Source organism: Cyprinodon variegatus, unplaced genomic scaffold (assembly GCF_000732505.1).
Source record: "Cyprinodon variegatus isolate N-32 unplaced genomic scaffold, C_variegatus-1.0 Scaffold509, whole genome shotgun sequence".
Lineage (NCBI taxonomy): Eukaryota > Metazoa > Chordata > Actinopteri > Cyprinodontiformes > Cyprinodontidae > Cyprinodon > Cyprinodon variegatus.
In genome coordinates, this window is record NW_015150962.1 from 188798 (window position 1) to 203738 (window position 14941).

A 14941-nucleotide genomic window follows, 5' to 3' on the forward strand; every position below is an offset into this window, starting at 1 on the left:
TAAACAGTCACTCCCACTCACCAAGTTAGATTTCTGTTCCAGTCACTCCCACGGTTTAAAAAGAAACAAGCTGTTTTAGTTAGCACTGAGACATTTCTTTTTTACCAGCAGAGACCAGGAAACTTAAACACCCAGCAGTTTTAAAGAAAACTCTACGAACAGACAAGGATATGGAGGATGCAGACTCTTCTCATCAGGAGTATATTATCCGAAGGGAAGTTCTGGATGAATCCCGTTTGGATGTGGTTGCACAAAAAGGGAAATGGACCCACAAACCAACTGTGGGTGAACGGATGAAGGAGATGCTAAGGTAAATGGACTTTATGGACTTAAATATGAGGGTAGGATCCCTAAAGGCCTTTATTTGCTAAAGATTCTTTTTATTTTTTAAAGTAATTTATAACTATGTAACTAAAAGGGATTGAAAAAATATTTATGATTTATTCCATGTCTCTTTTATGCAGTGTGTTAACTAATACACTTCGAGGTGTTCTTAATTCAGTAAACAGTAGTTGTAGGTACTATTTCAATAAAAGGAACAGCAGTGCTTTTGGTGCCACTGTTTACAAGGCTAACTGATAAACATGGCTGCAGCTGCTACATTTCCCAAGTATAATGTATCAGTATCCTTTGAAATATGCACCTGTTCTTGCATCTTATAAGTAAGACAAAAAGCAGTTTTCCGCTTACAAAACAAAGCAAAGAAAAAGGTTTTGTGTTTTTGTTCTCATTGCTGTAGGTGTTCTGTGCCACGGCTGAAGGACATAGTCCTGACCTGGATACCCGTTCTAGCCTGGCTGCCTAAATACCCGTTTCGAGAAAATATAATTGGTGACCTGATCTCTGGCTGTAGTGTGGGAATCATGCATCTGCCCCAGGGTTTGTAATAATGCATGTATAAAATAAGGAATCTGTAAAGCATTTAATCTTCTAGTAATACTTTTCATTGTTTGCTCCATCAGGCATGGCGTATGCTCTTCTGGCCTCCTTACGCCCTGTGTTGGGACTTTATTCCTCCCTATACCCGGTGCTGGTCTACTTTATCTTTGGCACCTCCAGGCACATTTCTGTGGGTGAGTGGAAATATTCAAGTGACGAATCATTGTTGACCCTTTATATCTTTGAGAGTGAAAATGTCTGCATTAATACCTGGATTTTTGTATGTTTTTGTTTTTTTGTGTGTGTCTAGGGACATTTGCTGTGATCAGCATCATGGTTGGAAGTGTGACAGAGAAGCTTGCACCAGACAGTAGTTTTTATGTAAATGGTACCAATGGTACAGAGGGTTTGGACATCACTGCAAGAGACTCGTACAGAACGCAGGTGGCCTGTTCCCTCACAGTCCTGGCAGGAATCTTTCAGGTGAGTCTCTCTGTCTTTGTTTGGTCTGAGCACAATCATCCAAACTGATTTTCCTCTCTTATTTTCCATCCTAAGATTCTGCTGGGGGTGGTCAGGTTTGGTTTCGTGGTGACCTACCTCTCTGAGCCGCTTGTTCGAGGCTACACCACGGCATCAGCATGCCACGTGTGTGTCTCTCAGCTGAAATACTTGTTTGGAGTCACACCAGATCGCTTCACTGGCCCTCTCTCCCTTATTTATGTGAGAGATGAAAAACACATTCCTTTCTTTCCTCCGTTTTTCTTTAAGTTACGGTTGTAATCAGTGCTTTTACTTCCTTTTCCAGTTAGAATATTTTGTGCAAGCTTTAAAATATCTGATCATTTCAAAGCACGCAAAAAACACCACCTTATGATTACCTGCAGAGTAGATAACACTTATTGTGTTTATTGTTGTCTTTTACACAGACTATAGTGGACATTTGCAAACTCCTGCCTCAGACAAGAGTCCCAGAGCTGGTGGTCAGTCTAGTGTCTCTTACAATTCTAATCATTGTTAAAGAAATCAATGGTTGCTACAGACGGAAGCTGCCATTACCAATCCCTATTGAGCTCATAGTTGTAAGTATTATCAATCATTTTGCTTTAACTTGCTGCTGTTTTTCTTTAAAAGTCCACCAGAGGGTAGCATTTCCATAAATTTGAGCCAATCAGAAGCTTGTTAGGAACTTTCCAAAAAGAAGTCCTGTATAAGTAAGCAAAGTAATGATTTACTCTTGGTTCTAATTTTAAACCAGAATCCTGTTTGCCATTGCTTCCCCCCAGGTTGTTGGAGCAACAATCATAACCTACTTTTGTGGACTCCGCAGTGAATATTTAGTTGATGTTGTTGGGGAGATTCCCAGTGGGTGAGTTCTGTGTCTCTTCTAAATGTGGAAAACTTTTAGGCAAAAGAGAAAGAAATCAGGAGCCTACACAGAAGTGAAAACAGTTTCTCATTTCCTGCTAGACAGGACAGGACAATGTTGATAAGAAGTAGAAAAATATTAGTTTCTGATTAAACCTTGAGGAAAAACTCCAAACAAGCATAATACTAAAAAAAAAATCAAAATAAAAAGACATTTTTAAATCATAGGATGCATTTTTGGTGAAATTAAAGGTTAATGACTGAATCTCTTTTTTTATTGGAACAAAAACCAAACAGATTTTCTCTTTCTTTAGGCTCAAGGTCCCCCGAGCTCCTGATACAACTCTGTTCTCAAAGATTATAGGTGATGCTTTTGCTGTGGCAATAGTAGGCTACGCCATCAGCATTTCTCTGGGAAAAACATTCGGCCTCAAACATGGCTACAAGGTGGACAGCAACCAGGTGAGGAGTTCATACCCACAAACAGCTGACAGTTTCAATGACACTGAATCACTGCACTGAAATTAGAGTTTGCTCTTGATCACTCACAGTTGTTCATGACTGTCACGCCTGTGGAAAAAATGACTGATCTTCCTGAGAGCACAGGCAGAAATAACTCCACTGCTATATAGTGTCCTGCAAAACTATTGATACACCTTCAGATTTTTCATATCTTGCCCTGTTGGAGCAACACAAAGTATTACGACTACAAGAAAAGACATAAATGGGTTTTAAAGTCTCAATGGCAAAAATCTGAAACAGCAATTTGCATTCAGTTCACCTAAACCGATACGCTGACGGATCAAGTATGGCTGTAATTGCAGCTCTTTTGGAGTCTGTTTCTAAGAACTTTGCAAAACCAAAGATTAAAAGTTTTGCCAATTATTTCTTGGATTTAGGTCTGATTGTTGACTGAACTATTCGGACACTGTATTCTGTGATCACTTCAAAATACTTATTATGCAGAAAAGTAAACCTTAGTTGATTTCGCAGCCTTTAACAGATGTTCTTTTAAATTTGGCTTTTAGTCAACTTCATCTAGCTTTCCAATAAATACTTCAAACAGTGCAGTCCCTGCTGAAGAAGAGCATCCCACCATTTTTCCCCCTGTTGGTAAATGGTGAGTTCGGGATGATGTGTGTTGTTGGTTTTCCACCATTCATTTTGTATCTTATCAGACATTTTACATCTTTGTTTGATATTCTTCTTGTCACTCTTCCATAAAGGCAATATATTTAGACTTTATGAATAATAGTTTTCCTATAAACAGATCCCCATCTGCTTCTGAGCTTTGAATCTCTGCAGCGTCTCCAGAGTTGCCTTTGGACTCTTGGCTACTTCTCTGCTTGCCTGTCAGTTTAGTTGAACCATATCTTAGTATGGTTGCAGATTATCCCATCCTCATTACTCTAATTTCTGCCTCATAAAACATCAAAGGCTTGGAATAGTGTTTTATAAAACAGGTTCTGCTTTCCAATGCTTCACAGCTTTATCACTAACCTCTCTGGTGAGCACCATGGTCCTCATGACACACCAGTATGTCTCTAGTAACATTGTTGGAGTCTGTTTATGTGAGTTTGCACTGTATGGGCTGCACTGTATTCCAGTTAGGCATATCAGAGTAAAGGGTGAAAAATGTTAATTCACTGCACATCATTTATTTTTAAATTTTTACCATAAATAAATCTTAAAACATTAAACACTTCTTTAACCTTTACCATTATACTCTACTTTGTGTTGGTCAATCATCCCAATAGAATAAATCAGTGTCAAGCTCTAACAACATGAAAGAGAAAAAAGTCCAGTAGTATAATTTTTTTTTTGCAAGACACTGTAAAATTTCACATATTTTCAAGGCTTATTTTAGATTAATACTAAATTAAAACATTAAAGCTATTAATATGGTTTCCAGCAATAAAGCTCATAACATGATAGGAATGTACATTAGTTAATATAATGACAATCATCACAACATTAAAGCACCTATATGTTTACACTGATTTTCAGTAAAATAACATTAATATTGAACAGTCTAATTTTTCAAAGGTCTTTTGATCTATACCTCAAATCAGAATGTTTGTCTCATTCCCACTTTGCCTCTAGATTTTGAACCATCCATATTCTAATTACATTCAACACTGCATAACATCCATTCTGGTCTGCCTTTTATGAAAAAAAGCAGATTTCAAAAAATGCTATCATGTGATCATTGTTGTAATTTATACTAAATTCAGTAAAGGTTAAGCTTTCAGTTATCTAGTCTGAATAAAATACAACAGATGAGATTTGAATAGGTTTTGGACAGTTGATACATTAGATAAAACAACTATATATAAGTCAAGTTAAGAGTCGGGGTCCCATCATGCCAGTTGTTATTTTTTACTGTCTTCTGATAAAATCATTAAACCTTGACCAGGGCTTAAAAATCATTGTCTTATCATAGAAAGAATTTACCTTATCTCAATAATTTTCCAATAAAATTACTCCTGCTAAGCTGAAGTCCTTTTAGTCAGAACTCTTAGCAGCATATGCATGTTCTCTAATGTATGTTGGTCTATGAATGTGTTGCTGTGGAGAGAAGTAGATTCACTGCACTCAGACAACTAAATGGGCCTGTTAAATCTTTCATGCTCAACAAGCTTTACATGATCAAATGTCTCTAATCTACTGCTGGCGACTGCTCTCAGTATAGTGGTAAGGAAAACTACCCCAGAACAAGACATAAAACAGAACACTGATATTGATCCACAAAAGTTGCAACATCTATGTGAATACAGAAAGGCCCTAGTGAAACAAAATGTAGATCAAATATATCTGTTCTGAAAGGCATTGATTTTTATCAACCAGTTTCTAAGGTGGTTAACATTAAACTAATGTTTTGTCTCCTGTTTGACTGTTTTTGTTCTTCAAGGAGCTTGTTGCTATTGGTCTCTGTAACGCCATTGGTGGGTTTTTCCGTTGTTACGCTGTGACTTCCTCGTTGTCTCGGAGTCTTGTACAGGAGAGCACCGGGGGGAAAACACAAGTAAAAAAAATGTTTTTTTAATTTGATCACATGGATAAAGAAAAAAAATATATGTTAGACTTTCTCACATGTCAAGTCAATGTTTATGTTAAGTTTTAAAGGGTGCTGCTTTAGAATCTAGGAGTAATCAGGAGCTCAGTTTAAATGCTCAGCTTTAGATGTTGCAGATTTACACATGTTTTTTTTTTTTTGTTGTTGCTTTTTTTAGGTTGCTGGGGTGGTCTCCTCTGTCATTGTGCTCATCACAGTCTTGAAAATAGGCTCCCTGTTTGAAGACCTTCCCAAGGCATGTACCACTGGTTATTCCAAAAGAGAAAATTACAAAACAATCTACTGGAATTTATTTCCAAGTTTGAACGCATTTTGCTTCCCAGCCAGGAAGCTTTTGCAATTCATTCCAGTGGGTGGTGTGAGTCAAACAGAACATTTTGGTCTGTGTGAGTGGAAATTCTATAGAATTCAATGTTGAGGTTTCCATCTCCTTCCATGCTCACCAAACAGTCCAGAAAAGGTAGCTGGTTGTCCAAAAATGTGAACATACAACAAGCTACCTTTTCTGGACTGCTTGGTGAGCATGGAAGGAGATGGAAACCCCAACATTGGATTCTATAGGAAATCCACTCAAACAGACCAATATCTTCTTTTTGACTCACCACCCACTGGAACACAGCTGTCAGTCATCAGAACCTTACAACATCGCGCTGAGCGTGTCCCTACAAAAACAGAAGGGAAGCACAAAGAACAGAAACACATCAAAAATGCTCTTCAAAGCTGACTTACACCACCAACTGGAACACAAATTTCCAGTCATCAGGACCTTACAACATTGAATTCTATAGGAAATCCACTCACACAGATCAGTATGTTCTTTTTGACTTACAACACTCACTGGAACACAAACCGTCAGTCATCAGGACCTTACAACATCACGCTGAGCGTGTCCCAACAAAAACAGAGGTAAAGCACAAAAACAGAGGTAAAGCACAAAAACAGAAACACATCATAGATGCTTTTCAAACCGGTGGATACCCTAACCTGGGTGTTTGTCAAATCAGCAAGGAAATCCAAAAGACACGCAGCAAAACACAACGGTGAGAAGTTAAAATGCAAAAACATTGCCATCCCATATGTTGCTGGAGTCTCTGAAAAACTCAAGAGGATTTTCTCCAAACACAAAATCCCAGTACATTTCATCCTAAGGAAAAAAAAAAACAAACCAAATATGAGTGGAGTGGTGTATGCAGTTCAGTGCAGTGGGGAATGCTCTGATCTTTATATTGGAGAAACCAAACAACCTCTCCACAGACGCATGGCCCAACACAGAAGAGCTACCTCCTCTGGACAAGACTCTGTGGTACATCTACACCTTATGGACAAATGACATTCTTTTGAGGACCAGAATGGTCACATTTTGGATAAAGAAAATAGGTTGTTTGAGTGGGGCGCAAAGGAAGCCATTGCCAGCAATTGAGTTAAAATCTTCCCCATCCCCTGTACAGGAGAGTGGAGGCCCTCGTCTAATTAGCCAGGCCAAAAATCCCCTTAAACGACCGACCTTTAAGACACTTAGATGGGTATTGGGCATTGCAGTCTAACAAAAGCAGCCAAATGACCCTCATTCCCAATGGGTGGACACCTTCGCCTGTTCCAATTTGCATGTTTTCAAAATAAAAACAAGGCTTTGTTGGCCTACTGTATAAAACCTCAAACTCAACGCTATTCCTGACATTTTTAATGGAAAAAGCTTACTGGATGGGAAGCGAAACGTCTTCAACTTCTTTTTTGGAATGACTATGACCTGGATGACTGAGAACCTTCACCAGTGTACCACTGGTTACTTTCTTTGGGTTCAACTAAATCCTCAGGTGTTAATAGTGCTAATATATATAATATACGAGTGTTGAAATAATGTGTTCATAAAGAAAAGGATGTATCCTCATCTGATCCAAGTTTCCCAATCAGAATTAAATTGGTGGGCCGTTGCACTTATTTTGAAAAATCTGTATTCAATCATCTTCAGTTGTTTGGATCATTTCCAGTCGATTCTTTGGAGAACAGTTTGAGATTGATTAAATATATTCTTTTTAATCAAAACAACAAAAGCATACTTTTTGCATCAAGACTTAGAATAACAAAAACATGCAAATATTTATTTTAAGAATCTGGACTGAATTATTTTTCACTAACAAGTAACCTTGTTTGGGTTTGTGAAACGGGACAAACTTAAATCTGGTTCATCACCATAACACCTACCATCAATCTAAATTCCCACTTATTAAAGCTGTGGGTTTATTTTGAATTTATCTTTGTTTCTTCAGGCCGTCTTATCTACAATCGTTTTTGTGAATCTGAAAGGAATGTTCAAGCAGTTTATGGACGTGCCCTTGCTGTGGAGGACTAACAAGGTTGACTTGGTGAGGCTGAATCTTCCAGTTTGGTTTAAATACTGCCTGTTGAGCGGCTGTTGCTGAAAACTTTTTGATGTCTTTGTCATGCAGCTAGTGTGGCTGGTCACATTTGTTAGCACCATCCTGCTCAACCTGGACATGGGTCTGGCTGTCTCCATTGGCTTTTCCATACTCACAGTCATCTTCAAAACACAACTGTAACAACACATCTTTGATCATACTCCTTGATAGAGATTATTCAATGTTCCAGTTGGTGCAACACTGCAACAAGATGCTTGTTCTTATGTTGTTTTTACATGTTTCAGACCTAGGTACTCAATTTTGGGCAATGTACCGGGCACAGACCTTTATCTGGACATAGAGGCTTACAAAGAGGTAACATCATTGCTCCAGAGCAATCTTCTTGATTGATCAATTGATTGACTAACTTTATTGATCCCACAGTGGAGAAATGTACTCACATTCCAAAGAAAGGAGAGCAAGGGGTCGACATAACAAGCTGCTGCATGCGCAGCGCCATCTACGTATAATATATTTTAATAAATGGAAAAAAAAATAGAATCAATGAGGAAATTTGGCCAAAGGTCATAACGGTCTTATTTACTTAGTTTAGGGAAGAGTTGTTTGTATTCAGCAGTTTCAATTTCTGAACAAGTATCTCTTACCAGGAATTGACCCTTTTCATACTTCTATCTAATAGGTATATATGCTATGCTATAAGTTTAATAGGGTAGTGAAATCCTTGTTTTTATTTTTGTTGAACTCTCTGGGGAAGATTTATATAACACATAAATCCTTGGAATATTATAGAATATACCTGATTGAGCTGGAGAGAGTTGATTGGGAGACTTATGTCTCAGTTTGCCTCGATAGATAAAGGTTTTCATTAGGCTAGCTTGTATGTTTTAGATACACATACACACACAAAATGATAAAACTGTGTTCTTTTTCTAAAACTTGCTTCCATGTAGGCTAAAGAGATCCCAGGAATCAAAATCTTCCGCTCCTCTGCCACTATCAACTTCACAAACTCCGAAATGTACTTGGAGTCACTTCAAGAGAAGGTGTGTCCAGGAGATTCTGCTGGTAACATCAGCCCTGCTGGCTTCCTTAGCTCTCCCTCCTGGTTCATTTTTTCCTTCTCTGACTTAATCTGTGCAGAGCGGAATTGACATTGGAAAGCTGCACACCGAGAAGAAGAAACAGGAGGCCAAACAGAGGCGTCAACAACAGAGAGAGAAGAAAAAGGAAAAAGATGAAGCAAAGAAAAATGTATGTTTGCTGGAACTAATGTTATACCGAGTCAAATAGAAATGTTGTAATCTTTTCCCTCCACTTTTTGGCAGAAGCTGAATAACAGGAAGAATAGTCAGAATGGCATGGTTTTGAGCGTGACAAGCACGGTTCCAAACTTGTCTGGGAAGGGCCATGTTAACTGGGCTTATCATGCAGACAGGATAACATCAGACTCTGATTCAGACACATATGAGGATATTACTGCGGTATCACAATCAGTGGAAGAGTGGAAAAACAGCAACTGCAGATCTGGCACCCACAGCATCATTTTGGATGTTTCAATGACCAGCTCTGTGGACACGGTCACAGTAAATACACTGAAAAACGTATGTCTGTCCAGGGCAGGGATTTCCTTCAATAGTTCATTAAGAGAAGATTGACAACCATTCAAAGAAGTTTTGTTCTTATTTCAGATTTTCAGGGATTTTGGAGACGTTGGCGTGGCAATCTATCTAGCTGGCTGTCAAGGTAAAGCATACAGTAGACAAAACAGAGATAGAGTTGGTGTCAATGGAGAATCAAAGACACTAAGTCTTGATAGTAAACGAATGCATCAAGGTCTTAACCCCTGCTGTGCCACATTGTTCAGAATATTACTTGAAGGTCAAGCAGACTATATCATGATAATATCCTTTGATGGGAAGAATCTGAATCACCCATCCATCCATTTTCTAGCACGCTTACCCCGAGTGGGGTTGCAAGGGGTGCTGGTGCCTATCTCCAGCAGTCAATGGGCGAGAGGCGGGGTACACCCTGGACAGGTCGCCAGTCCATCGCAGGGCAACACAGAGACAAACATGACAAACAACCATTCACACACACACTCACACATGAGGGGACTGTAGAGAAGCCAATTAACCAGTCATTTAACATGACAATTAACAGTCATGTTTTTGGACTGTGGGAGGAAGCTAGAGTACCCGGAGAGAACCCACGCATGCTCAGGGAGACCATGCAAACTCCATGCAGAAAGACCCTGGGCCGGGAATCAAACCCAGACCTTCTCAAACCCTACCCACTGTTCCACTGAGCAGCCAATCTGAATCACCTTTACTGTAATTGTTACATTTATGACCAGACAACATTCCTCCAAAGGGTGCATTAAAAAGGAAGAGGAGAGACATAAAGAAATAAATAACACAAGCATATACGATAATATATGTGAATATTATTGTATCAATGTCTTAAAATCATGAGCCCTGTCCTATCTTTATGTGCTATGAACATAGGCTGTGTGGTGGAGCAGATGGAGAGGGCAAACTTCTTCTCAGAGTCCATCCCAAAGAACTTGCTGTTTGTCTCGGTTCATGATGCAGTTCTTCATATTCTCGAGAAACAGGAAAAGGTGGAGATCGCGCTTGTGAGTGAAACACTTATCACCCTCCAAACACCTCAAATTACATCCTTTTCATTATCAATCCTGACGTAAAGGCTTACATCTTTCTTATTTTAGGACCTTCCATATGATACCCAGATGTGACCAGCAGGGGTCGTGAGTTTTCAAATCCAGATATCTTCAGCTCGCCCTCTTTCTCTCCATGTTTCATCGCTCTGCATTGGTTGCCATGATCTCCTCCCCCCTCATTCAGCGGGGGAGAAACGCGCCACCTTGACATGGCGGCCGGTTGCCAGGGAAACACAGGGATCTGTTGCCGTGGCGACCAGCTTTTTATGATATGGTATAATGAGACGGCTAGCAATACGTCACTGCGGCTCTCTCTCTGTGTGGTGCTGCGTGTGAGAGATGGCGGAAGGTGGGGGATGAGTGGGAGAATGTAACCCGGGACTAATGAGACTCTGTTTTTATGGCCTTCATGAGAAGGAGCAAAGAGCGGGAGAGAAGCTGGGTGTAAATGGAGGCTCATGGTGCTGTGTGCCCATCAGTTTACACTTTAGAAAAGAAAGCATGAAATCTACCAGTCAATCACAGCAGCTATGACTGATGAAACCACGCTGAGCAGATCTAAAGTCTAAACTTTATATTTCCCTTTGCTCCCATGTGGACGGTTAGGCGTTAAGCTGTTACATTCAAATGCAGAGGCCTCTTTGAAACATTTATATTTCAATTTTGGATAAGACTAGCCCTAACTTTAAGCTTACAGATCAAACTATTAAATCAACTTCCATCCAAAAGTTCAACGCATCACCAAAGGATACCTGTCTTTTACATACATAGATATGAGTAAATATTTATATATATTATTCTAGAAGATATTTATAAGTACAGAAGTCTGAAGGTCCAATCACATGCTTACTTTAAGTACACTGATCAGACATTATCAGAAACGTCTTCCATGTAAGACAATATGACTTCCTTATCACACTCATTAGATGAATGATCAACCTGCAGAAATAGTTAATGAGTCACATATTCAGTTTTTCCTTATTTCCATACAGCTGCAGAAGTAATAAAACTATGCTTTTGGTTGTTTCGAAGTGGGGTTCTTTGGAATTGACAGCAGTCAGTATCCTACTTGTGGCTGTTGCTATGTATTTATAAGATAAGACTTATCTGAGAGATGTGGTTTAGTGTATTTTATAAACTTTATCACTTATCATCAAGCAGTTACTTAAAAAAAGATGTTAACCTCAAAAGACTAGATAGCCAAGAAAATATAAAAAAGGATATTTTAAATATTAATATCTCCATCAAAGTTAGAATAGGGATTTCTATGTAGAAGTATTTCTAAATTACCTTTTAAACACACTTTCATGTTATACATACCGGTATTTCCATTTTCAACAAAAAAAAATGCCGGAATGATTTGAACTTATTTACAATGAGGATTAAGCCATCTCCTTTCTTTTAAAGCAAATTACAACATTCTCCCCCTATAAAATACACCTGATTAGGTGGGCTAGGACATGCCATGGACTCATTTTCACCAGTTTATCTGGAAAACATTAAATGTCAATATCATTTTATTGGTTTTGAATTAAAAGCTGTTTTAAAATACTTTCTTGTTCCTGTTACCATTTCAAAATAACCACTTTGTACTCTGAAAACTCTGCTTCTTGGAAAGTACTTAGATATTCTATCAGAGGATAGAAAACAAGCATAAGATTCAAAACTGCAGGTTTTAAAGGAAAATACTGACTGTATTAAACAGTATATGGCTGTATAAAATATATGTATATATATCTGACATTTTTACAAAATTAAAACAAAGAAATAAAGATATTAAACAACACAGTTCATCTGCTTTCATCTGATCATTTATTGCCTCTCCACTGTACCGTCCCCACAACTCTCTCTGCTGCTCTTTCTGCTTAGTACACAGTTTAGCTGGATGTGTCTCTCCTTCTCTAAATCGGTAAATGATCACCATTAACCCCCTTGAAAAGTAACACTAATTCACAGACCTACAATACACAAGATAGTAAGTTAATAATACATAGCTGGAAGTGATGAGGCATTGTCTTGTTGTGATTACAACTTTTTCATTTTTTTTTGTACAAATGGAAGTCATTTTTGTTACACTTAGTGCATTGAATGCAGTTGGCAGAAATCACTGTCCAAAGGCAATGTGACATAATAGAAGACAACACTGCCATGGTCCAATACACGCACTCCTTACATACTCATGCAGATGCCCACACATGTACAGATACACAAGTATGGGCACACATGCAGCTACACACATACACACTGGGATGATGGGATTTCAGCAGCAGACATGATTTTTTTTTATGTATAAAGTTTTAGCTGATGTGGAACAAAATGGCCTGATGACCAGGGGCCAGCTGAGGCTTTATAAATACTGACAGAAGGGTGCAGAAGGGGGAGCTACTGCAGCTATGGTGGACAAAGATTACAGCCACAATACGAGAAGGGACGAGACAGCACGAAGTCAGGAGGACAGCGAAACGGGAAGAGAGCAGAAAGCCAGCGAGGTAGAGTGAAAGAACAGAGCAGAAGATGTGACTTCATGAATGCAGGTGTGTTTCAGTTCTTCTCCAGTGTTTTCTTTGGTCCATTTACCCATGATCTTTTTTTATTATTTATGCAAATTTAAAATTGTAGCATATTTCACTGATTTGTTTCTAGTTCAGACTTGGCCTATGCAGTGTTTGTGTGTTTTTATGGACATGTGACTACAGGATCAAGGCTTGGGTTGTCAGATTACACTCTCAAAGAGGAGGGTGCTCTTTGTTTCTGCGGCAGGAAGCAGCTTGGCCTCGCTTTCTGGCGCCAAGTACTCCAGGTGGTGTCTGCCCCAGACAGGGGTAGTTAGGTGCTGCCACCGCTGCAGAAAATAAACAAAAAAATTATAAGCTTTGAATCAGGGAGATGTTCTAGCTTCTTTTATATTCAAAGAGCCATAATTATCGTATTTTACAGAATTATCATCTCAAGGAGCAAATCTCACCTCCCGCAGGGATCCTTTGCATCGGAGCAGCTTGTAGAGAACAGTAACAGGAATACAGAGCATAGAAGAAAGAGCCAGTGCCCATCCAAGTGCTTCGCCCCAAATTGGGTAGGTATAAACTGTGTTGTAAGTCAGAGGCTTGTAGTTCACCACATGGAATAGGAACACTCCCTGAATAAACATATAAACCCCATTAACTTTCTTTGAATAGGAAAATCCAAACAGAAAGGATCCAACGCCAAACATACCACGCAGACAAAGGGCGTGATGTAGGACCAGCACCACTTCATGTAGGACAAGGGCTGATAGCCAATCATACGGGCCACGTCGTCCATGAAACGGTCTGCGCCTGCCAAGGGTGATACAAGGAAACTGCTTTGAACCACCCAGCGGTGCAGTCTCTGTTGACTCTGCTGGAGGTGCAAGGTATTAACTCACCATAAACCCAGGCGATCACAACACACTCCCAGAAGGCTTGCCACAACAGGGTGATGCCGCTGGCAGAGTAGTAGTCAAAAAGTTGGAATACATACATCCCTCCCTGACAGAACCAGAAAGAGCAGTTAGCATCAAAACATTTACAACTAAATAGAAAACTCCTATTTTGTCAACAGCAAAAAAAAAAACACAGTATAGATAGAACATAATATAGACAGTAGAGGATAAGACATCGTTATACTATTAAAAAAAGCTAAAAAAAAAAAAAAAAGAATAAAAGACTATACAGCAGTGCTGATATAAAGAATAGGGAAGAAAAAGTTTTCACCTAAACTTTGTTATGATGGAGTTCACATTTCAATGCGGCACTTAAATAGTTTATGTGCCGTATTCTAACTGTCTAAAGTGCTAATAATACTAAGTTATGATTAAAAAATATGAGTTAAACACACAAAAAATGTCTTTCAGTACCTCTGTGACCATGGACAAGTCAATAAAGAAGCAGATGACGCAGCAGATGGCAGCAACTACTTCTCGTCTCAGAGAGCTGAGGGCAGATTTAGGAGGCAACATGTCCATGATTCCTGTTATCAGACCTTCGACCCCAACAAACTGCACAGAAGAGAGAAGGAAGGAAAAAGGCTCATGACTTTGGAAACTTCTAACTTGTTATGCTGCGGAAGGCCTGCCCCAGATATTCATAGGTTTTAAGAAAGCTCAATTTTCAAAAACTCTTCCTGCAGTTTTAACGGTTTCTAAGGAAATGCTAAATAAAGGAGAGAAGCCACCCAAGCTTTCTCCAGCTCCATCTCTTGCTGTGACCTGCTTGTGAGCTGACTGAAAGAAGGCAACCACATATTTTTCTCACTGGCAAAAAGGAGGAAAATGTGGTTTGAAAATAGCTGCAACCATGAGAAACACAACATGTTACTGACAAACATTTTCTGATAAAGCTACTTTATATACTACAAGTAGCAGCGCGCTACAGGCTCGCAGCTTTCATTTAGAGCAAAAGACAAAATGGTTCAGTCCATATTTTAACTTTCTATATATTTTCCCTTCCTTGGCTTTTTCTAGTTAACCAGAACTTTTTAACTCGTGTTTTACTTGTTTTACCTAATTTATACAAGTTATTATTGTATCTGAATATTTTTTAC

The 14941-nt window shown here is 39.0% G+C and overlaps 2 protein-coding genes across 3 annotated transcripts in view; one reads left to right on the top strand and one right to left on the bottom strand.

Annotated features, from left to right (window-relative positions):
• Positions 1–12519, top strand: LOC107094852 (solute carrier family 26 member 6-like). The gene is made up of 19 exons (XM_015390714.1): positions 1–310; positions 740–879; positions 963–1073; positions 1190–1362; positions 1438–1602; positions 1809–1961; positions 2166–2248; positions 2562–2709; positions 5159–5272; positions 5481–5558; positions 7591–7686; positions 7771–7877; positions 7986–8055; positions 8652–8744; positions 8842–8952; positions 9027–9302; positions 9390–9444; positions 10206–10336; positions 10430–12519. Exons 1-19 carry the CDS (start codon positions 171–173, stop codon positions 10454–10456), a joined length of 2271 nt encoding a protein of 756 aa, XP_015246200.1. The 5' UTR covers positions 1–170; the 3' UTR covers positions 10457–12519.
• Positions 12414–14941, bottom strand: part of LOC107094853 (sodium- and chloride-dependent creatine transporter 1-like) — an 18495-nt gene continuing 15967 nt past the window's right edge. For both annotated transcript variants that reach the window (XM_015390716.1, XM_015390715.1), the window contains exons 10-14: positions 14256–14396; positions 13785–13887; positions 13595–13695; positions 13347–13517; positions 12414–13223 (exon numbers count right to left, since the gene is read on the bottom strand). In XM_015390716.1, coding sequence (XP_015246202.1) covers positions 13095–13223; positions 13347–13517; positions 13595–13695; positions 13785–13887; positions 14256–14396 — 645 coding nt within the window. In that variant the 3' untranslated portion in view covers positions 12414–13094. The remainder of the gene's footprint in view (positions 13224–13346; positions 13518–13594; positions 13696–13784; positions 13888–14255; positions 14397–14941) is intronic.

What these genes read in the sequence shown, in the direction of transcription:
- LOC107094852 (XM_015390714.1), top strand. Translation starts at nt 171, where the DNA reads ATGGAGGATGCAGACTCTTCTCATCAGGAGTATATTATCCGAAGGGAA. An exon ending in GTCATCTTCAAAACACAACT is followed by an intron (nt 7,878 to 7,985) that starts GTAACAACACAT and finishes TACATGTTTCAG; the next exon opens with ACCTAGGTACTCAATTTTGG. An exon ending in CTATCTAGCTGGCTGTCAAG is followed by an intron (nt 9,445 to 10,205) that starts GTAAAGCATACA and finishes CTATGAACATAG; the next exon opens with GCTGTGTGGTGGAGCAGATG.